General features: G+C 42.6%; 1 protein-coding gene across 1 annotated transcript in view; it reads right to left on the bottom strand.

Moving 5' to 3' along the window:
- Window positions 1-23,787, bottom strand: part of LOC137383823 (zinc finger protein 76-like) — an 87,338-nt gene that overhangs the window by 40,079 nt on the left and 23,472 nt on the right. Inside the window, exons 2-5 of the mRNA XM_068057093.1 lie at window positions 13,191-13,276; window positions 8,693-8,773; window positions 6,115-6,195; window positions 496-695 (exon numbers count right to left, since the gene is read on the bottom strand). Of these exons, the coding sequence (XP_067913194.1) occupies window positions 496-695; window positions 6,115-6,195; window positions 8,693-8,773; window positions 13,191-13,266 (438 nt within the window). The 5' untranslated portion in view covers window positions 13,267-13,276. The remainder of the gene's footprint in view (window positions 1-495; window positions 696-6,114; window positions 6,196-8,692; window positions 8,774-13,190; window positions 13,277-23,787) is intronic.

Below are 23,787 nucleotides of genomic sequence, written 5' to 3'. Positions count from 1 at the left end.
TAAGTGAGATAAATTGTGGCCAAAAAAATTAAATATATGCAGATGTAAGATTTTTAATTTAATACTAGTTGATATCCTGTGGTGCTGCATACAGAAATTGAAGACTGAGCATAGTCTTCAGGTGTAAGGTAATTAAAAGGCAGGTGATGATTGGATAAAGGCATGCAGATTCAATTCCTATTTTAAAGTCATACATTCTGCATGTATTTATTTTTATATAATAGTTTGACCAAGTTTACCTCAGTCTGAGAAGTAGAGACGTTGGCTGGATTAGGAGTTTCAGTGCAGTACTGGGTGAGGAGCTGGCTGATGCAAAACTAACGCACTATAATAAATCTTGATGCTCTAAGTTTGTTTTAACAGCACTGTAAACCTCCCAGCCGCAGAAAGATCGTTGCATGTCTGGATTGTGAACCACTGACCAATTAACACTTTAGGAGCAATTTTTCAATTGAATGAGCCAAAGGTTGTTCCAGATCATGGACAATAACCTACCTTGTTGGCATAATGCTCAAGAGCACTAATGGTCTCATGGTCAACTGTGCCGTCTGTTGTTGCCTGTAGTGCTTCCAAGCCTGCTTCTGTCTGCACAGCCAGGATAGTGTTGGAACCCTGCATGGAGACTGGGTGGTGAATATAAGCTGTTGTACCATCCTCCAGTTGTACAGCTTGTACTGCATCTGGGTCAAAGTCATCTGGGGAAAATAATTTGACATGTGTCAAGGTAAAATAACAGCCAGCTTTGCAGGACAATTTTTATACAACTATAGTAACTACATCATAAGACAGCATGGCAACATTAATACCTAAACAATTTCCAGCATGGTCCATTATTGATGGCAATTTTTATTTAGAGTTGCAAATAAATAATGTAGCAATCTCAGTCCAATCATTGGATCATTTCCCAGCTTCAGTACAAACAGGCTTGGAACTGGCGTATCATGTCGTAAAAGGTGTTACCCCAAAGGCTTGGGGGTTTCACAAGGTGCATATCACTGGGCTTACATCCACTCCTCCAACATCAACATATTTCTTGTTTCCAACTACATTGTAAACTATCTTTTAAAAAAGATTGACCTGAAAAACCATTAGAAAACGCTCTCCAGCTTAAGTGCTAAGATGCATACACATGCGGTCACAGGCGGAAGGGAGCGCACAGCTAGGGCAACTCCCAGTAGCAGATGCCAACTATAGCAGCATAAATTGTTGGTCTGGAAAAGGGTGGGGTAGGGCAGAAGGAGAGTTGCTCTCCGCCACTTCCCGAGCAGAAACAAAGATAACAGATCCCTTTGTAAAGGGATTTTAAACTAACTGCGTTTAAATCAGTGGTTCTCAAACATTTTTGGCTGAAGGACCCCTTTTCAAATGGATTAGTAATTATGGAAACCTCTCCCACCACCAATGCCCCCCCCCACCCCTCCCCAAATTAAACTACAATACTGTATAATACTCAATGCTGCATGTAGGGAATGTTTTCATCATGCACTAGCAGAGCAGAAAAACAGCAGGAGCACTGTGGGAGCACAGCATAGAGAGAGAGCAGGAGCCAGAAGAGAATGAGAGGAAGAGGGGAAGAGCAGGAGCACGGGGGGAGCAGAAAATTCATCCGGCTGCCGCTCACTTGCTTACTCTTGACCAGTCACCCACCTCTAAGGCCGAACCTGCATCGTGGACCCCATGGTGCTCAGCCCTTTGGAGGTCCAGACCTCACAATGATCTGCCACCATTGGTGAGTCTTACTTATGCTGGGTGTTGGGAGTTACCTCTAGCAAGGTTGTAGCGGATCTTGATTGAGTGCCTCCCAAAATCTCTTTCCCTGGCCCCCAACATCAATGTCTTTGTAGTGGCAGGTGGACAGCCCACCCCTATTAGGACATCCTGGAATCGCTGACTTAATTAAGGCTGGGACCCAGATCTGGCCCCAGTAAACTTTGCGCTAGACCTCAGCCAAACTGAGGGAAAGAATGTTCCAGAAAGACTGCAGATTTTGGGGGCATGATGATTGCAATATCGCTACACATTATGAACAGAACAATTCTTCTCCCAAGGTTGACAATCCTGTTTTTTTGTTTTCCTACAAGACTCTGTAATGTGTACTTTCACTTCAGTGCATGTGATTTAATCTGTCCCACTTCAACAAGTGTGAAAAATATATTCTTACAAACTTAAATTAACATAGAAACATGCACATTACCTCAATCACAGCTACTGTTGTGTTACCACGTTAAGGGCAAAATTTTAACCAAAAATATGGGCAGGCTTGGGTCTGCTATCAGGAGGAGATTCCTGAACCAAACCCACCTCCAACCTGCCCACTTCCAACTTTAACTGAGGCGGGAAGATGGATGGGCAATCAACTCACTCCAAGGAGATGGTTTGGCTCTTTAAATATGATAATGAGGCAGTGACCTCATTGTTATTCAGCTTTTCAACTGTGCTGGGGTGGGTTTCCTGAGCCTCGAGAAACAAGGCAGCTACATCCAGGCAAGGGTTTTCTGGATCCAGGAGGCAAGTGCCTTTACACCTATCTCCTGGATTCAGCGTGCCTGTCTGGGCAACTCCCTGTTTGGCCAGCCCCGTGTGACCTTCCCCAGGAGGCGTCCGACTCATCACCCCCGCCACCCCTCAGAGGCCTCCAACCACCCCCACCACGGTCTCAGTTCTCCCCCCATCACAGAACCCCAGGCTTCCAATCTCCACCCCGCCCTCACTAAGGCCGCTGAACTCCCACCCACCCCGCAACCTCTTCTCCCCCCCCCCCCCCCCTCCAGATATCAACCATCCCTCCTCCTCCAAAAGATCTCCTTTCCCCACAAGGTCAACTCCTTTTCCTCCCCGACGGACTCCCTCTCTGTTCTCCCCACCCTAATCCCCATGGTAAAACCCGCAATGCGCACTGCCAGTAAGGACCCACCCGGTCATGCGGCCTCCAACAACCAGTTCCTTGTCCAACTGGAGGTCAAGCCTGTCAATCAGGCTGGCTTCCGCATGGAGAACCGATCATTGACATCACGCATACACTGTCTAGTTAAAACCCCACAGGGTGCGGGGGAATCCTGACTTCCGGGTTCCCCATACCTTTCCGACTTCTCTTCCCCTACACTTCCGGTGCGTCAGGTAAATAAAAATCCAGTCCTAAGAGTCACTGCACCAACACTATAACTCACATCTACTTAATTAAAATTCTTGTATCTAGCCCACATGGGAAAGAGACCATTATATGAAAGGGCAAAGTCTCGATGCGCTCAAATATCATTTTGGTTAAAACAAATCATAATAAATTAACAGAATGACACTGATTGCTTCAAACATAACGAAAGAAAGAGTGTTCATTTATATAGCTCCTTTTCACGACCTAGGATGTCTCACGGGACTTCACAGCTAACTAAGTACTTTTGAATTGTAGTCACTGTTGTAATGTAGAGAAACAACTAAGAAATAAGCACTGCCAAATCTACTGATCAAACTGTTTTAATTGCTGGATTCTCAATGACTGTAGGGACATTTTTATATATATATATATTTTATTGATATATATATATATATATATATATATAAAACTTGCATAATCACGAAGCATAATTTTCCTCCTTTGGAGAATTTGTTACCTCCCGCAATTACGTGAAAGGTAATTTAAAAAACAAAGTGATTCCCGACCATGCAGCAGCCCGCTGACATCATCTGAGTGCACCAAGCTGCACACATGCGCAGCTACATCTTGCCAGGACTAAGTGGCGCATGCGCAGGATTACGTCATCGCATAGCTGGGCCTGGTCCATCTTCGCACATGCGCGATAAAGTGTCATCAGGTATCCAGCCCACCACTCAGCTGGAGGAAACGGCTGAATGGGAGACTTTGAGAATGGAGCTCGATCCCAGTCGCTTGCTGCCCCCCCCCCCCCTTGGCAACTCACTCCAGAACTCACTGCTCCCCTCCACTCCCCTGGCCGACTGTTCCTAGCTTTGTGCCACCCTGCTCTCCGGCCACTCACTCCCGCTTGTCGCCCCATCACCCCTTGCGGCCCGCCTTGCTTCTTCAGGCGGCGAGTGGTGACTGATCAAACGTGGGAGCGAGTGGCCGAGAGGAGGGAAGCAGCGTGGCCTATAACTAACGGTTGGGTGGGGGGGGTGGTGGTGTGGGGTGCGGCCCACCAACCGGTGGCGCGAGCGGGGAACAGTCAGTCGGTCAGGAAAGTGAGGGGGAGCAGCGAGGCCTGGAGCTAGCGGCGGAGGGGGGTAACGGCCAGTAGGGAGGAGGGGGAGAAAGCAAGTTGCCGAGGGGGGAGAGCGGCCAATGGAGCGGGAGCTAGTAGCTGCGTTCGGGTGAAATCAGTCCTGGTCAGTCATATAAACGAATCACGACAATGAATTGGCAGCACATTTTATACCCAGCCAGATTTTCTTTTCCATCGATCAGGGTCCTAGTTCACTATCTTCCAATGGAAATTCAATCATAAAATTCCTTTTGTATTTAATAGGATTACTGGAATATTAAATGGATCTGAGGATTACAGTTAGTATCCTATAACTACACAGTAGCATATTACTGGGCTTCCATCCAACTTAATGTAAGGTTAGTTTGCTAGAACGATCCAGTCATAAGCATTTCCTGTGATAAATTGGGCAGCGCCATCTTTAATCCTGGCAGCAGCCTGAACGTCACAGACACTGATGTTCCAGTTGAAGAGGCTGCATTTGCGCATGTGCAAGTACTGCGCCACCTAGTGGCTGCGTTGTCAGTGACTGCAGCCTTTAAAAAACAATGAAAGTCTGATTCGGATTACTGAAGTTAAAACAAGCTGTTTGTTATGGTACTTAGTGACTTAATTATATCTATTGGTATAGCCCAAGGTGGTAGGTTAGAGCCTGTACCACGACTAAGGAGAATATGAAACCAGGGTGTGGGAAGGAGTGTAAATGCCAATCTTAATTCTAGAATCAGGTCAGGACAAGTGACCCTAATATCAACCCACTAATAGAAAGAAAATCAAGTGGGTAGGTTGCAGGCAGTTGTAAGAATTGAGTAGCTGCATATGGGTTGGACAGGTAGTGGCTGTGAGGCCTAACTATCTTGAATAATAGGAGGGAGAATCCCCAAAATTGTGATAAACAAACAAAATAGTGAACCCATGCATTAGTACCATCTAGCAGTCGGAGGCCTGCAATTAAGGCAAGACAGCCAAATGTTGACATAGCCATTGTAAAATATCGATTTAAGATTTTCCTATCATAAATGTTGACATAACAAGCGTAACTCAAAAATTATGACACAGGAAGCGAGGGAAATTTTACAGCTGTTTATTAAGTACAGAAGGTACTTGGGCCTAATGGAAACAAGTGGTACCTATTCAGCGCTATTTAGCACTTTCAAGCCTCATAAAAATGACCTTATTGTTATATCGCTTACTGCTAATGATCCAGCATAGTGTAATTTAATGGATGAAACAATCTATTATGTATAAATTAATAGTATTATTTCCCAAACTATCAACCGTAGATTAAGTGAGAAGTCTGGAGTACTAATTTTCCAAGTCTTACTTCTCCAGGATGACCATCACATAACAACATGTGGCATCCTAAGCACCAGCATGCACAATGCCACCAGAGATAATGCTGAATATTTTGGTAAATACGATGTACTCTGTTAATTCTAACACTGTTTCTCTCTCCATAGATGCTGCCTGACCTGTTGACTGTTTTCTATTTTTATGTTTGTTTTATCAGGCTTGCTTGATTTCCTGAGCTAAATGATCTGACAGGAGACAGCAGAGCAGAGCACAGCAAATAATTTTCCAAAAAGCAAATGCCAAAACTACAGAAACAAAATCAACTGAGTACTTAATGATATACTCTTTCAGTACTTGGTGCTCTTTTCTTTCACCCTGAGAAATAATAGACTAAATGCAGAACCTTCAATTTTTTATCTAATGTAATTGTAATAAGTGCTGATTAGTCACAATGGGGAATCATTAATTCCATCACTTATTTAATTCACTTAAAGTATTCAATTCCATCATTACATAATTGACACTGGATATCTGGATCTGCTCCAGCTTGATGCTATCTTGCATAGAAATAAGATTTCAAAGAGCACTTTATGAGAATCACAGCTACCTTTAGGGGTGTGATGGATGTATGCAGTGCTGCCATCTTCAAGCTGTACAGCCTGGCCATCTTCAAAAGGCAGAGAGTCACCTGTAGATGTAAACACATTAAAATGCTTGAAATGCAGGAAAAAAATAAGGATTTCAAGCTTACAATTTCAGAAGTGCACACTAAACACTTGCATTTTTTCTAACCTCATTAAAATGATTCTCTCCCCTCTTGAGGTTCTCCTTCCCCCTCCACTGAAAGATTGGGCAAATATCTCCTTCCCTCCAGTTTTCCCTGTGATGTTCTGTAACAAATGACTATGGGAAGCACAAAAGCAGTCAGCACACATTTATCTGTTGATTATTCTTCCCTCTGCTAGCGGTGGCCTCTGTTCAACTGACTAACTAATCAAGAGCTCTACTGATTATCTGTTAAAACTTGGTGGAGTAAGAGCAGACAAGATAGGAGCACATGGGGTAGTAGGGAGTAACATATCAGCATGGATAAAGGACTGGTTAGCTAACAGGAAGCAGAGAGTAGGGATAAATGGGTCTTTTTCGGGTTGGCAAGCTGTAACTAGTGGAGTGCCACAGAGATCAGTGCTGGGCCTCAACTATTTACAATATACATCAATGACTTGGATGAAGGGACCGAATGTATGTTAGCCAAATTTGCCGATGACACCAAGATAGGAAGGAAAGTAAGTTGTCAACAGGAGGATAAGAGTCTACAAAGGGATATAGATAGGTTAAGTGAGTGGACAAAAATTTGGCAGATGGAGTTCAATGTAGGAAAATGTGAACTTGTCCACTTTGGCAAGAAGAATAGAAAAGCTGTATACTATTTAAATGGAGCGAGATTGCAGAACTCAGTCGTACAGAGGGATTTGGGTATTCTGGTATATGAATCACAAAAGTTTAGCATGTAGGTACGGCAAGTGATTAGGAAGACAAATGGAATGTTGGTGTTTATTGCAAGGGGAAGTGAGTATAGAAGTAGGGAAATTTTGCTGCAGCTGTACAGGACCTTGGTGAAACCACATCTAGTCTCCTTATCTGAAAAAGGATATAAGTGCATTAGAAGCAGTTCAGAGTAGGTTCACTTTGGGGATGAAGGGCTTATCATATGAAGAAAGGCTTCATAAGTTGGGCCGATACCCATTGGAGTTTAGAAGAATGAGAGGCGATCTTTTATTGAAACATATAAGATCCTGAGGGGACTTGGTAGAGTGGATACCAAGAGGATGTCTTCTCTTATGGGAGAGACTAGAACTAGAGAACATAGCTTAAGTATGAGGTCTCCCTTATAAGATGGAGATGAAAATTTTTTTTTCCAGAGGATTGTTAGTCTGTGGAATTTTCTTCCCCAGAAAGCAGTGGAGGCTGGGTCATTGAATTTATTCAAGGCTGGGTTAGATAAATTTTTGATAGACAAGGGAGTCAAGGTTTATAGGGAGCAGACAGGAAAGTGGAGTTGAGACCACAACCAGATCAGCCATGATCTTATAAAATGGCGGAGCAGGCTCGAAGGGCTGAATGGCCTACTCCTGCTCCTAAGTCCTATGGTGAACTGGATATACACCCATAGCAGCATTTAAATACACCTGGGATGAATGGAGAGATGTGATAGGGTGCTATATCAATATGAGTTTGTCATTCTTGCTTTATATTGTCCACAGTATAATACATTCTGCTTGCTAAAAGAAAAGTGCTAATTACTGCAACTCTGGCACTAACCGTATGGTGCTTCTGTGCATTCAGCAGGATATTGTTATGCTCCTGCTAAAATTCAAGGGCTTCAGCTTTGATTTTTTTTGTGATCATAATCTCACCATCGCACTTTAATGAAACTGCAGATTACAATCTAGTTAAATTTTGTGACTTTGTTTAAAGCAAAGCTATTTTTTTCTGATTTGTCCATGGACCTTTCCTTACCATACAGCCCCCGTAGACAAAAGGGTGGGTTGAACAGATACTGGTACCAAGGCCTGCTGTGCGTGGAACTCTATAACCAGCTGCTAAGAACTGCATGAGAGTTACTCGGATATCTTCGCCTAGCACTGCCTTACCTTTTCTGTAAGGAAGTGTCTGGTCTCTATTCAGCACCTCCCCATAGCGAAGTGGCTGGGATTAAAATTCAGCAGCATGGGAGAACATACACAAATACCTTCTGCATCCCATTGTGCATTAGTGTTACAAATAGCTCTATCTCTGTACTTTCTTTGCAACACATTAACATTTCAGCAAGTTTTATCAATGTGATATTTATATATAAAGGAGGCATTACTTTGTGGGGATAATATTAGTTGAACTCTTTCTATTGTGTCAAACTCTATTAGGCTCCAAAATATAAACCTGATCTCCATACATTTGTCAGTAACTTACTATTAAAACCAATACATATTAGCAATTACTTCATGCAGAAGGAGGACAATGACAGGTACATTCCTACTGAAAACACAAAGGTTGACATGCCTAATAAAGTAGACTTTACAGTGTAGAAAATGCACTCTACTCTTCTAAATCACACTGACTCTCATTCATAACATGGACATATGTTTAGAATTAATGGACGATCTGTCTGTAATTGCCATTATTACCTTTATGTACTGTAACTTGTTGGATGTAGGCTGTTGTGCCGTCTTCCAGCTGAATAGTTTGCCCCTCAACCAACTTTGCATCTGTTAAATATATTCAGATATCAATATATTGTCAGGATAAAAAGTTCGGAAATAATGTACTCATCAAACACTCTTAACACGAATGTACTGAAGTTGAATTATGCAATTCTTGTCCTGAACGTATTTATATAAACTTCCTCTGCCTCCTTCTTTAACAAAAAATTATCATCGCTTTTTTAAAAAAAGATGAAATAATTTCACATGACCGTGTTACATTAATTATTAATATTGCATAGTTCAGTTTCTACCCCCAAAATGTATCTAATATCTTACAGTTTATGTACACAATGATACATATTGGACTGTGATAATTTAGCTTAATGTTCATCTCCAGGATCCAAGCACAAATCCATGTAGTATGAAATGAGAATAATAATACTATAAGTTTATCATCTACATGGATTGAAGAAACTATGCTACAATGAAACTAATATAATAAAGGGCAACAGTATTTTTTGTATTAAAAGTGGAATTTCTGATTTGCAGTACATCAGAATGGACAAACAAATTGGCTTCCAAATCAGACTTGCAAACAACAGTTCTGGTGATACAAGTATTCCCTACACAACAAACAAACTTACTTAATAATTAGTTATCAGGAACAAATTTGACCTCATTGTTAAAAAGGCCAATTTACCATGGCACACGACAAAGTATTTAAAAATCTATCAACTTCAGTTTGCATAAGAACATAAGAAATAGGAGGAGTACGCCATATGGCCTATCGATCATGGCTGATCTTTGACCTCAACTCCACTTTCCCTCCTGATCTCCATATGCCTCGATACCCCTGAAGTCCAAAAATCTATCGATCTTAGCCTTGAATATATGCATTGATGGAACGTCCACAGCCTTCTGGGATAGAGAATTCCAAAGATTAAACCCTCTGAGTAAAGAAATTTCTCCTCATCTCTGCGAAATGGTCAACCCCTTTTCCTGAGTATACGACCCCCAGATCTAGACTTTCCAGCCAAGGAAACTATTTTTCTGCATCTACCCTGTCAATCCCTCCCAGAATCCTATATGTTTCAACCTCTCCTAAACTCGAGAGTGTACAGGGCCATTCTACTCAATCTCTCTTCATAGGACAATTCTCTCATCCCAGGAATCAATCTAGTGAACCTTCACTGCACCCCCTTTCAGGCAAGTATATACTTCCTTGTGTAAGACCACCAAAACTAGACACAGTACATGAGATGTGGACTCACCAAAGCCCTATTGAATTGCAGCAAGACTTCCTTTTGTACTCCAATCCTCTTGCAATAAAGGCTAACATACCATTTGCGACCTAATTGTTAGCTGTACTTGCATGTTAACTTGTTGGCCAGAATTTTACATTGGGCAGGAGGACCAATGTTTGGAAACATTCCAGCCAATAATAACGTTTACATTCTATTATTCTGAGAGACTGATTATAAATAGCCGTTTGGTAGTACAGAACTTGAGTATTGCTGAAAATAGAGACATGTTGTCAAAGCTTTTTGTCTTGCACTCATCAGGACAATCCGCTAGAATACCAAGGTAAGAAAAAACGACATTATACTATATGAGAAGAGAGTGCTGACTGGTAGAGGCATTGCCATGGAGAACGCACCAGTTTATGGTGACCGACAGTTAACTGCCAAGCTTTGTTTGAAATTTAAACCAGGCAGCTTGACTCTGATTGGTCAAGGTATTGCCCTGAGGAATGAACCAGCAAATGGCTATCACTTATTTTGTTTAGCTGAAACAGGTGCAATGTTTGTACATGAACTTCTTTCTGGACTTGTGTAAGAGCAATGAGCTGCCGGGTGACATATATGACAGGGTTCGTCCTCATGGCTCGCTACGTCCGCGTATGTATGGGCTGCCCAAGACACACAAAAGTGATGTCCCTCTACGCCTATCTTATCCATGACTCATTGTGCACAACATGAATTGGCCAAATGGTTGGGCGAAGTGTTACAACCAGTTTTGAGCAAGTTCTTCACATACAAGGTGAAGGATTCCTTCACATTTGCGAAGACCATACGGGACTTGCATATCAATAGCAATGCCGTGTCCATGTGCTCATTTGACATTGCTAGCCTATTCACCAATGTGCCACTTAAGGAAGCCATAGATATTTGTGCTGTAGCACTATTTCATGGCAATCTAGACCCGCCACCATTGCGTGAATCATTATCCAATGAACTTAAGAACTCGGCAACTCACGCAGCTGAGTTCAGTTTTAACGACACCATGTACACCCAAATAGATGGTGTTGCCACGGGATCCCCTCTAGGCCCTACTCTCTCAAACATCTTTGCTGGGTTCCATGAGAAACGTGTCCCTTTCCTTGACGTACTAGTTGAGAAATCTGCTAGGGGGTTCTCTGCAACGATCTACCCCAAACCTACCTTCACTGGTCAATACACGCGTTGGGATTCTTACAGTTCCACGCGCTATAAGATTGGCCTATTGGCAACCTCGTAAATAGGCCCCAAGCTCTATGCTCACTATGCAAGCTTGATGCTGAAATAGGGCGAATCAAAGACATCCTGCGTGACAATGGCTACCCTGATCAGATCATTTCTCGCTGTATATTGCGCAAACTTATCAACGGGCCTCAGGCCGTCATTTTCGGCCCTGAAAAGTGCCCAGTCTACCTCACATTGCCCTGGAAGGGTAATGTTTCCCAAAAATTTGAGCAACAGGTGAAACTAGCTGTTTCATGCTACTACTATGCAGTAAGCAACATATGTGGTGTTCGCCACTAACAGGATGCTGCCATCGAGCCAAAAAGACATCCTGCCTATCACACAAATGAGTAATGTGATATATGAATTTCAATGCCAGTGTGATGCTAGGTATATAGGCCGTACGTCCCAAAGACTGGCCGATTGTATCAAAAAACATGTCCCTTCTGCTGTTCGCAACGGGCAAGGTACAGGCCGTACCCAACCAGCCTGTGCTTGCAAAACTCAAATGATTCATCCTATTTCAGCATCAAGCTTGCATGGTGAGCAAATAGCTCGGGCCCTATTTACGAGGTTGCCAACAGGCCAATCTTAAAGTGCGTGGAACTGTAAGAGTCCTAACATTAGATGTGATTCCGTGATTGGAGAACATTTGCTAGATAATCCTCAGTGTGCTAAGAATTACGCTGACAACTAATTTAAGATTGTCAGTAGGGCTCGCAGTGTGACACATGTGCGCATACTGGAAGCTACATATATTAACACACAGGACCCTGTTCTTTGCAGACAGAAAGAACATGTACAAACATTGCACCTGTTTCAGCTAAACAAAATAAGTGACAGCCATTTGCTGGTTCATTCCTCAGGGCAATGCCTTGACCAGAGTCAAGCTGCCTGGTTTAAATTTCAAACAAAGCTTGGCAGTTAACGGTCAGTCACCGTAAACTGGTGCATTCACCATGGAAATGCATCTACCAATCAGAGTTCACTTGCCAACCAGTCAGCACTCTCTTTCCATACAGTATAAAGTTGTTGTTTTCCCTTACATTGGTATTCTTGCAGATTGTCCTGATGGGGGCAAGACGAAAAGCTTCAACTACACATCTCTAGTTTCAGATTGATTATAGATTTTGTTTGTTTGGCTTAGCCAATTTTTACATCCCAGTTATGCCATAACAACTAAAAATATGTAAATTATATTTAATAAACAATACATAAATTATTAACAGTAGTGCAGATGTTGGAACTCAGTAGGTGCTGCTGGGAGATGTAATAAACGGAATAAATAATGTGGCAGTGCATTGTCTTCAGTCTTTCACTTCACCTACTCTACAGCAAATCTGGTAAAACGTGACCCAGTATTTAATGTAGTAAAGTATAATGAAGTAAAGGAGCTCCGGAAGAAGATTTCTTCTCCATAAGTCATGCTACTTGCTTTAACAGCTCTGTTTAAAGCTTAGGATTGGCATGTTCCTTTCATTTCAAAATAGAATTAGACTTTCCGTGTGGGTGGGCAAGCATGCAAGTCGAATCTGAAATTGATTTTATATAAAAGACTTTTGACAAAGTTCAGATACTGTCCATCGCTGATTCCCCTCCCCCCTGCCCCACTTTCATGTGCTTATCTTTCTCCAGAAATGGTACAACTTAAAATTAACATATATACTTTGGAAAATGCATATCCAGTATATATGAATGTTAATTCCCCGATATATTATTCACACCTTTATCCCAGCTTCACCTCAATTTGGCAATCTTGGCCATGAACAGTTCAGCCACTCCAGGTCTTCATCTATGATGCTCTTTAGTCTGGATGATTTGCCAGCTGATTCACTCAGCTACGGAGAGATGCCTGGTCTCGAGAAGGAATGATACTAACAACTTAGAGCAGTGAGAAATTGAATCTCCATCCCAACACTCCATGGTTCGATATATTTGACCACAGTTATCTAAATAATAATTCATCACTGGATGCTCACCTTTCAGTGTATGCTGGATGTAGGCTGTCGATCCATCTGTAAGGGTCACTGCCTGTAGGCTCAAGCTCTCCATCATCTACTGTAATCTAAAACAATGACAAAACACTAGTATCAATTACTACTGAATGTAAACAACTAACATGTGTATAGTGTTTTCAGCATAACAAATCATCCCAAGATTTCACACCACAATACTATAAGTATGCAGAGAAGATCCTTAAACTATATAAAACAATACATATGGGCAGGATGTATAGGAATTGGAAACTTAGTGCTGGTTATAATGCATATCTTTTTGGGCGCAGAGGCCATGGTACACAGCATCCCTCACACCTGTCAGAAATGAGGTGGGTAAGATGGAAACTTTGTCCACCCACCTCATTTTCATGGTTGTGGCATGGAAAGCTGCAGCCCCCAGATAGCCCTGCTCTCCATTTTCAGCCCTGCAAACTCCAAGGAGCTGAGTAGTGTTTTGTAAAAAGCACATGTTCCGGGCAGCCTCCCCTATTTACAGGCACAGTAATTATGAAAGGGAAGTTGCAGCAATGCACTGCCGGCTGCTGAATAATTGTCTTTGGCCCCTCACAGGGAAGCCATATCGCAGCAATGGAGACAGAGGTATCCCAGATTCAGCGACGTGCATTGGATGCACTCTGCTGGGAGGCTGAAGCCAGGAGGGAGACTATGTTTTCAGTGGAGGCAAGAAGCCCTCCAGAGTGACCAAGAAGGGAGTGGGAGCATGTCACAAGAATAGTCAATGTCGAGAGTGTAGGACCACGGACCTGGCAGCAGTGCCAAAAAACTTTTAATATCCTCATCTGGGTGGTCAAAGTGAGTGAATACATCTGAACATCATATCTCTCAACCACCACACCAGCCACCTCTCACACTGCTCAATGCCCCACACCCCCATTACACACCCTCTGACACTCAGGACTCACCCTTAAAATCCTTATACAACACCTCGCCCACACATACCTGTGAAGCATATCAGCTGTACACACACCTCTCACTGCCTCCACATACCTCCAGCTAATCATCTATGACGGGCATCACTCAAACACACTGATTCACAGGAGAAGGTGGCACACAGCAGGAAGGAAAGCCAGAGGACTGGAGGAAGACTAGCATGTCTGCATCTTGTCAGCGCCCTAGAGGAAATGGTCCTGATAAACAGGGGTAGCTCTGTAATGGAGCCAGTGACATCTGGTGCAGTAGAGACCAACCTGCATGATGGTAAGTTGCTGCTTAATGCACCTTTTGCACTAACTTCTAACCATTCTCCTGAAAGGTGCCATGAAATGGAAACTATAGATGGAGTGATGGTGGACCTCCTGATTTTCTCCCCACCCCCATTCCCTTATGTTCTTGTGCTTTCAGATAGCCAGGAACTGCTGGCTGCTCAGCCCCTCCAAAAGCAAGTCGAAGGGTAATAGGAGAAGGATAGCCTGGAAGAAGAAGCATCGTCATTTGACCCAGCCAACTTACTGGCACAAAGTGTATCTTAGAGGCTAGTTTCGAGTTTGGACCTGAACATGGTGAGTCACCAGATGTGAGTGGATTGCAGCCAGGACAGGGGGAAAGGTCATCTCGTACCTGAACTCCCCAGAGGGTGAGGTCACAGACAGGTTCTGCTGCAGGGGACTCAGTTGAGGACCTCGCTGGGGCAGCCAATAGGAGAAGAGCTGATGAACATGCACACCAAGATGCTTGGTGCATTTGCAGGCCTGCCAGACAGCCTCCACTCACTGGCTAGAGAATGGAGGAGTCCAGCTTCACCATGGCATAAGGCACTGTGCAGAGCTTGAAGCCCATCCTTTTTGCTAGACTGGCCCATGATGGAGCACCTGATGGCCACTGTCTCAGCTTCCCCTGCAGCACAGGCAGAGTCCTGCCGATGTATCAGTGCTTCAGTGGAAACTCAGACAGAAGTCATAAAATCCAGAGATCCTGGCCTGCAGGCTCAGACTGCTGCCGTCGTGGCTGCAGATCTCAGTGCTCGACAGGACATGCAGGCTCTCACAGCAATCCAGCACTCTGTTCTCCAGAAAATTACAAGGATTAGGGGAGGCGGTGGCGTAGTGGTATTGTCACTGGACTAGTAACCCAGAGACCCAGGGGTATTGCTCTGGGGACATGGGTTCAAATCCCACCGCAGCAGAAGGTGGTATTTGAATTCAATTAATAAATCTGGAATTAAAGCTCGTCTAATGATGGCCATGAAACCATTGTCGACTGTTGTAAAAACCCATCTGGTTCACTAATGTCCTTTAGGGAAGGAAATCTGCTGTCCTTACCTGGTCTGGCCTCCATGTGACTCCAGACCCACAGCAATGTGGTTGACTCTTACATGCCCTCTGAAATGGCCTAGCAAGCCACTCAGTTTGGGCAATTACGGATGGGCAATAAATGCTGGCTTAGCCAGCGATGCCCACATCCCATGAATGAATAAAAAGAAAAGATTGCTGAGGTGCTGCCCTGAGGGAGTGGCAGTGGCTCTGTGGAGCACGAACCTGTTTTCCTCTCTCAGGATGACAGCAATTGTGCTCCCATCACTGCCACCTTGCCAGTGCCCTTGCTGGCAACTCTCAGCCAGCCTGCTGCTACCCATGCCTAGGTGGTGCAGTCAAAAGCCAAGCCATAAAGGTGCAGAGTTGTTCGAGGGCATCCTCCAAGGCCATGTGAAGTTTCCACCAATGAAAGACAGCATCCTTCCACCAGCCATGCTACTGCCACTGGAGTGCACTGCATAGGAGAACTAGGACAGGCAAAGACACCTGCAAGACAGGCAGTGAGGGATGCACAATAGTGATTAGTTTGGTTGTTTTTGTACTATTGGTATTGCTGGATATAGTTGTTGTGTTAAAGTTATTGCCGTTGGTCGACATCACTTAATAATGGCTAAGGACATTTTGTCATGGGGAGTCTGAAATGGATGTATTGTAAGGCGATGATAGGTCAATATTGGGGGTGGGGAAGTTCCATTCAATTGAAGCCTTAGTATGCAGTCCCTCTCAGTCCAGTTGCAGCTGATGCATGTGGTCTCCTCCCTTCTTCCTCCTCCTACCCGAGGTGGCCTCCAGATCCCAGGAGGTAGTGGTTGGGCCCTCATAATAGCAAGGTTGTGGAGGACACAGCACACTACCACAAACATGGAGACCCTTTTTGGTGTCTATGGCAGAGATTCCCCCTGATTGAACTAGACAGCAATATCTCTGCTATCCGATGGCTTGCTCCACAGTGTTGTGTGGCTCCATGGTTCTCATTGAAGGCCCTCTGACCCTGTGTGGTGTGAGGATAGAAGGGGGTCATGAGCCATGCCTGAGTGGGGTAGCCCTCGAGTCCAAGCAGCCATCCTGTTGTCTATCTTGGAGTCCCGAAGACAGTGCAAACTGTTGAAGGACGAAAGCATCGTGGCTGCTTCAAGGCTAGTGGGCATTCACCAAGATAAATTTCTTGGTGTGGTTGTATGCAACTACCCGTTGAGAGTGGTAGCCCTTGCAGTTGCAGCATTGCTCCCCATTGATGTGGGGAACCCACAGAGCACATGTGCAGTCGATGGTACCCAGTACCATTGGGAAGCCCGGGATCCTGGCAAATCCACATGCCCTTTCATCATGATCTTCCCTCCTCAGGGAGAAGAGGATGAAGTCCTCTCTGTTCCTATAGAGCTCCTCTGTTATTTCCCAATTACTTCTGTGGACAACAAACTGTAGCACGTTGCTAATGTCGCCAGCTCCTGCCTGGAAGGAACCAGCTATGAAGGATGAGAGGGCGACAAAGGTCTTCATTGGCACAGGGAGGGTCATCCTTGCCTGGTTTGTCATGAAGAGGGTGACACAACTCTGTCCTTGTAAAGACAGGCCTCCTGAGACACTGCTCCTGGTTCATCCCAATGCAGGACTGGTGCTTTCGGAAGACCCTCTCAGGGTAGAGCCTTCTAAGGAGAGCCATCCTTCTCCTCCCAGAAGTTCCCCTCTCTGCCTCCTCATCTGCCTGTCCTGCTCTATATGTCTTGGAGATCAATTTTTGATATGTTAATTTATATTTTCTCCATTTCACTTCATTGACCTCCCTGGACCTGACTGCAGCTGAGGAAGGGTTGGTGAAAATGTTGCCAATTTGTGCATGAATCCAACTAGAACCATTCAGACCCTATTTTCAATTAATCTGTATAGATTTCTCTGGGACGGATGGTGGACCCTAATTTCAATGGAACTTCCGACAAAGCTTTCCAATCTCTTCTTCGAACAATAATAAACTAGAATGCCAGTTGATTCACAGAATCTTTGTATACTGGAGGCAGGGTTACTGGTTTTGATTCTCACAAAACGAAATTACAGAACACAATCTCCAAAAACCCAGTAAGAATGTTGGCATTCCATGTAAAATTAAAGTCAATGGGAATGAGAGGAAAAACTCTCCACTGGTTGGAGTCATACCTCGCACAAAGGAAGATGTTTGTGGTTGTAGAGGTCAATAATCTCAGCCTCAGGACATCACTGCAGGAGTTCTTTAGAGCAGTGTCCTAGGCCCAACCATTTTCAGCTGCTTCATCAATGATCCTCCTTCCATCATAAGGTCAGAAGTAGGGATGTTCACTGACGACTGCACAGTGTTCAGTTCCAATTACAACTCATCCAATAATGAAGCTGTCGCTGCCTGCATGCAGCAAAACTTGGACAACATTCTGGGCTGATAAGTGGAAAATAATACTCATGCCACACATGTGCCAGGTAATTACCATCTCCAACAATAGAGTGTCAAACAATCTCCCTTCGATATTCAACAGCATTACCATTGCTCAATCCTCCAACATTAACATGCTAGGGGTCACCACTGGTCAGAAACTTAACTGGACCAGCTACATCAATACTGTGGCTATAACAGCAGGTCAGAGGCAACTCCTACATTTCAGGAACGAATAAAAAAGATCAACAATTCAATTTAGATTTACATGGCCAATTGGATATTTATATTTCAACACAACTACTGTCAGGTTAAGCTTTGACAAGATATGGTGTCCAGCCTAAGAATTGATCAAATCGATGCCAATTTACACTGTCCCAAAACTGTACTTTAACAGTAGAAATGCAATCCTCTCACTTTTTTAAAATCTAGACAATTCCCATTTTTGTTAAAAGCTGTCGGTTGTAATACTAGAGTGATTACATTTGACATACTCCATTAGCTGCATGAGCAACGTTAAATGCTGTACTGTTGATTCATAATTCCCTAATAATTGGACTAAAACTTTGAAGTATGTTTCATGTGGGCCTTTTGCATCCTTTAACCTGTTGGTCTGGCTGGGTGCATGAAGCCATGAACCGAGCTCCTCCCCTCTCCCATCCCCAGACAAGAACAGTGCTGTCATAGAACTCATTCTTTCAACAACTTACAATTAATATTCTATATATAAACATCTTCCAATGCTTTGTTCGAATTTGAAATTAATTACTTAATTGCAGTCTCTGTGATAAGTACTCTTGGCAGATGTTACTCAAGTATTATAGTAAGAGTATTATACTATATTATATTGAGTGAAAAGTAAGAAATGCTGACCTAAATTACTGATGTGAAAAAGGCAGCAAGTAGAAATAACAAGATTAGTGTTATGTGTGTGTGTGATGACAGACATTAAGTAAATTTTTCAAACCTCAACATATATTAACCTAGAAAGGACTGTTGGTGATATTTGCTGAAGAGGATCATATAACACTCCCTAATCATTATAGGCATTAACCCATTTATTTTAAGAGTTAGCAAGAAAGAAATGTCGAAATCTCATTCATATGCTAACATCACAATCATTTCTTGGCTATACAAATGTTAAGGTGGACAAACTTATATTATTATTCAAAAAGGAAAACTCATCAAAAAACTTGTAAAACGCAGTACTGGACGATTAAAGTCATGTCAATTTTGTGTTTTTGCTACATTGCTCATAATCATACATTATACTCTGCTGGAAGATACATCACAAATATATTATATGGTAGATAAGTGAAGGCACAGAAAGTGAAATTGCAGATGTATGGGCGGCACAGTGGTTAGCACCGCAGCCTCACAGCTCCAGGGACCCGGGTTCGATTCTGGGTACTGCCTGTGCAGAGTTTGCAAGTTCTCCCTGTGTCTGCGTGGGTTTTCGCCGGGTGCTCCGGTTTCCTCCCACAGCCAAAGACTTGCAGGTAGTAGGTAAATTGGCCATTGTAAATTGCCCCTAGTGTAGGTAGGTGATAGGGAATATGGGATTACTGTAGGGTTAGTATAAATGGGTGGTTGTTGGTCGGCACAGACTCGGTGGGCCGAAGGGCCTGTTTCAGTGCTGTATCTCTAAATAAAAAAATAAATAAATACAAGTAACGTTGCTGAAGAAAACAGAGGAGGAATTTGAGCTGTGATTCTTCTATTTTCCTCATATTAAACATTCTTCCCATTTATTGTTCACTGTTTTCTTATTTAAACAAAACATTATTGCAGTATTAAACAATACTTTTATTTAGCTTGCAAAGGGAAAAATATAATTGAAGTTTTACGAATCACACAAAACTTCAAAATATTGTGAACTGTGAAAAGGATAGTGATAAACTTCAAGTGGACATAGACAGGATGGTAGAATGGGCGAACAAGTAGATGAAATGTATTGCTGAAAAGTGTGAAGTGATTCATTTTGGTAGGAAGAATGAGGAGAGGCAATATAAATTAAAGCGTGCAATTCTAAAGGGGGTGCAGGAGCAGAGGGACCTGGGGGTATATGTGCACAAATCAGTGAAGGTGGCAGGGCAGGTTGAGAAAGTGGTTAATAAAGCATATGGAATCCTTGGCTTTATAAATAGAGGCATAGAGTACAAAAACAAGGAAGTTATAATAACAGTAATGAAAACAGTTGTTTGGCCTCAACTGGATTATTGTGTCCATTTCTGGACACCACACTTTCGGAAAGATGTGAAGGCACAGAATGTGAAATTGCAGATGTACTAGGGGGTGCAGAAAAAATTCATGAGAATGGTTCCAGGGATGAGGAACTTCAGTTATGTGGATAGATTGGAGAAGGTGGGGCTGTTCTCCTTGGATAAGAGAAGGTTAAGAGATTTGATAGAGGTGTTCAAAATCACGACGGGTCTGGACAGAGTTAATAGGGAGAAACTGTTCCCATTGACAGAAGGATCCAAAACCAGAAGCCACTGATTTAAAGTGACTGGCAAAAGAAGCAACAGCGACATGAGGGAATACTTTTTTTTTTACACAGCAAATGGTTAGGATCTGGAATGCACTGCCTGAGAGTGTGATGAAGGCAGATTCAATCAAGGCCTTCAAAAAAGGGTTGGATAATTATCTGAAGAGAAAAAATTTGCAGGGCTACAAGGAAAAGGCAGGGGAGTGGGACTAAGCGAGTTGCTTTTGCAGAAAGCTGGTATGGACACGATGGGCCGAATGGCCTCCTTCTATGCTGTTATGATTCTAAGTGTTAAATTTCATGTACATAAAATGCCCCTGAACTTTTTAAATATCTGAACTCATTATTTGATAGTATACAGTAAAGGCATGACTGCCACTAATTATGTTTCGACTATTATATAGAAGTCCTCAAGGCGGCCAACATCCCCAGCTTATACACACTACTGAGTCAGCGGCGCTTGAGATGGCTTGGCCATGTGAGCCGCATGGAAGATGGCAGGGTCCCCAAAGACACATTGCACAGCGAGCTCGCCACTGGTATCAGACCCACCGGCTATCCATGTCTCCGCTATAAAGACGTTTGCAAACGCGACATGAAATCCTGTGACCATGATCACAAGTCGTGGGAGTCAGTTGCCAGCGCTCGCCAGAGCTGGCGGGCAGCCATAAAGATGGGGCTAAAGTGTGGCAAGTTGAAGAGACTTAGTAGTTGGCAGGAAAAAAGACAGAGGCGCAAGGGGAGAGCCAACTGTGTAACAGCCCCGACAAACAAATTTCTCTGCAGCACCTGTGGAAGAGCCTGTCACTCTAGAATTGGCCTTTATAGTCACTCCAGGCGCTGCTTCGCAAACCACTGACCACCTCCAGGCGCTTATCCATTGTCTCTCGAGATAAGGAGGCCAAAGATGATTATAGGTCCTAGGCAACTTTGTTATTTTTGTAGCATCTATAGAAATGCTATAAAACATGGATTTAAGTAAACTACCATCAAACTTTAAAAAGTACAAAGCTCAGCTTGAAAACATTAAGCGCTAAAATAGTCTAGATGTGGCATATGTGATATTTTAAGTGAACACACAAAGAGGAAATCTTAATCTATGAAGGAGCACATTATGGACATTAATAGAGATGCTTAAACCCATTAAATCTGCTTGTGCGTCAGACAAATGATTGTGCCCAGGCATAACTGGCTGCCAGCTTTGCTGAAGAGATAACTCATCTTGCAACAGTGGGTCTCCACTTAATGTTAGAAAATCACATCAAGGATTGATCTCACCATGCTTATGATTAGATAATCTGCAGAGTTCTAGGTCTCAAATGATTCAAAAACAAACCTTCTGGGCCTGTTTTCAGTTAAACAGGAGCTTTTTTTTTCTTTTCAGAAGTGGGGCCCAGGAGACATTAATTAAAAGACTGAATAAAAAACTCTTAAGGAAACATAAAGCTTAAACAGTTTCTATTAATTATGGGGGGAAACTATCTTACACAACAAAAATAGAAGAGAGAAGTCAGAGTAAGCTGGTGTAAGGTTTTTCAATTAAAAAACAATTTAATCGCATAAGTTTATTACAGTTACAAAAGCTACACCTTCATGAGTACTTGCTTCTGTATCAATTTGTGAGCTGTAATTTTTTTTTAATAAAGGCCTGGCCTGGGTAGAATGGAATTTCCCTGTCCAGTCAGCAATCACAAAGGCTGTGTGAATAAATGCAACACTGAGCCACACAGTCCAGGAAGGAACCTGTTTCAATCCTCAATCAGTTCTGACAGAAAAAAATCTGATTTAACAAAAAAATAACAATGAGGTCAGTACTATCAGCCTTTTTTTGTTCCCAGGTTAAGGAGAGAAATATCAGCCAACATTCCCACTGTTGACTAATATCTAGTGACCCCTGCTGGAAAGCATGTGTTTGTGTGCATGCCAGGTCAAGACTGGGCTCGCCTGTGTGGCAAACCCCCTCACTTATCATGGTATCTCATGAAGGCTGGTCATCAAGGCAATCAACTGGAGGACTTTAAATGCTCATGGAACCATATTCCAACATGTCAACACCTTCAGGAGAGAAAAAAGAACTAGAAAAGGATCCAGCTAGAAAAACCTCTGAGAAATTTAGCTAACATCACTATTTCCTCTTAAAGAATAATAACAGGTCTTGAAACAATGCCAGTGTCCTGATTTTCAGTCAATGTTCAAAATTTGCAGATGACACTATATTGGTTGTATAGTTAATGCTGAGGAAGGCTGCAACAAAATACAAGATGACATTAATAAACTTGCCAAATGGGTCTGTGAACGGCAACTGAATTGAAATATAGATTTATCTATAGGTCACCTAATTGTGGAAGGGAGGTGGAGGAAGAAATATGCAAACAAAATTACGGAAATGAGAAACAAACATAAAATAATGATCATGGCGGTGGGGGTTTTCAACAACCAAAATTAATTAGCCAGAAGAGGTAGATAAAGGGGTAAAGGAATGAAGTTCCTACAATGTGTACAGGACTCCTTTCTAAGCCGGTATGTAAGCAGCCCAACAAGGGAGGATTCACAACTGGATCTAGTAACGGGGAATGAACCACAGCAGGTAAGACAAGTAAAAGTAGAGCAACATCTAGCAAATAGTGACAATAATATAATACAGTTTAAGATAATTGAGAAGGACATAAGCATGAAAAAGATTAGGGTAACATATTGGAGAAAAGCTGATTTTGAGGGGTTGTGAATAGAACTTGGGAAAATAAAATGGACAATATAAGCAAAGAATGATGTATATCAGGAATGGGAGACATGCAAAATGATATTCAACAGAGCCCAGGAAGAATATATTATGCTAAAAAATTAAGAATAAACTAAACACTAATGAAACACCATATATCAATAAAGACACGTGAAAATTTGAGGGTAAGTACATGAATAGCAGGGAACAGCAAAACAAGGGAGAGAAGTCAAAAAACAATAAGGAAGGCAAAGAGGAACTAAAAAATTTAATTATCAAGGAATATAAAACGAAATAGTAAAATATTCTACAGGTACATAAATAAAAAGGAAAATCGGAAGGGGAATGGGGTCATTAAGGGATTCTCAGGATAAAACCACAGGCAGCAATAGCAAAATGGTAGGAATATTAAATAATGATTTTGCTTCAATATTTACCAGAGAGATGGATCAAGTGGACATGACACCAGAAGATTAGATTAGAGATGATATAATCCTACTTAAAAAGAGACTAAGCAAACTCAAAAAGAGGATAGAACTCCTGGCTGGGATGGATTGCACCCGTGCATTTAAAAGAATCTAGGGAAGATATAGCACAGGTATTATCACCCATTTTAAAAATTCATTAGAAACAAGTGTAATGCCAGAGAGACTGCTGGATAGCTAACGCTATATTCAAGAATGAGGATAAACCATGTGCGG

Source organism: Heterodontus francisci, chromosome 25 (genome assembly GCF_036365525.1).
Source record: "Heterodontus francisci isolate sHetFra1 chromosome 25, sHetFra1.hap1, whole genome shotgun sequence".
Classification (NCBI taxonomy): Eukaryota; Metazoa; Chordata; class Chondrichthyes; order Heterodontiformes; family Heterodontidae; genus Heterodontus; species Heterodontus francisci.
The sequence above is the reverse complement of the archived record's forward strand: the minus strand, read 5'-3'. Positions and strand labels throughout refer to the sequence as shown.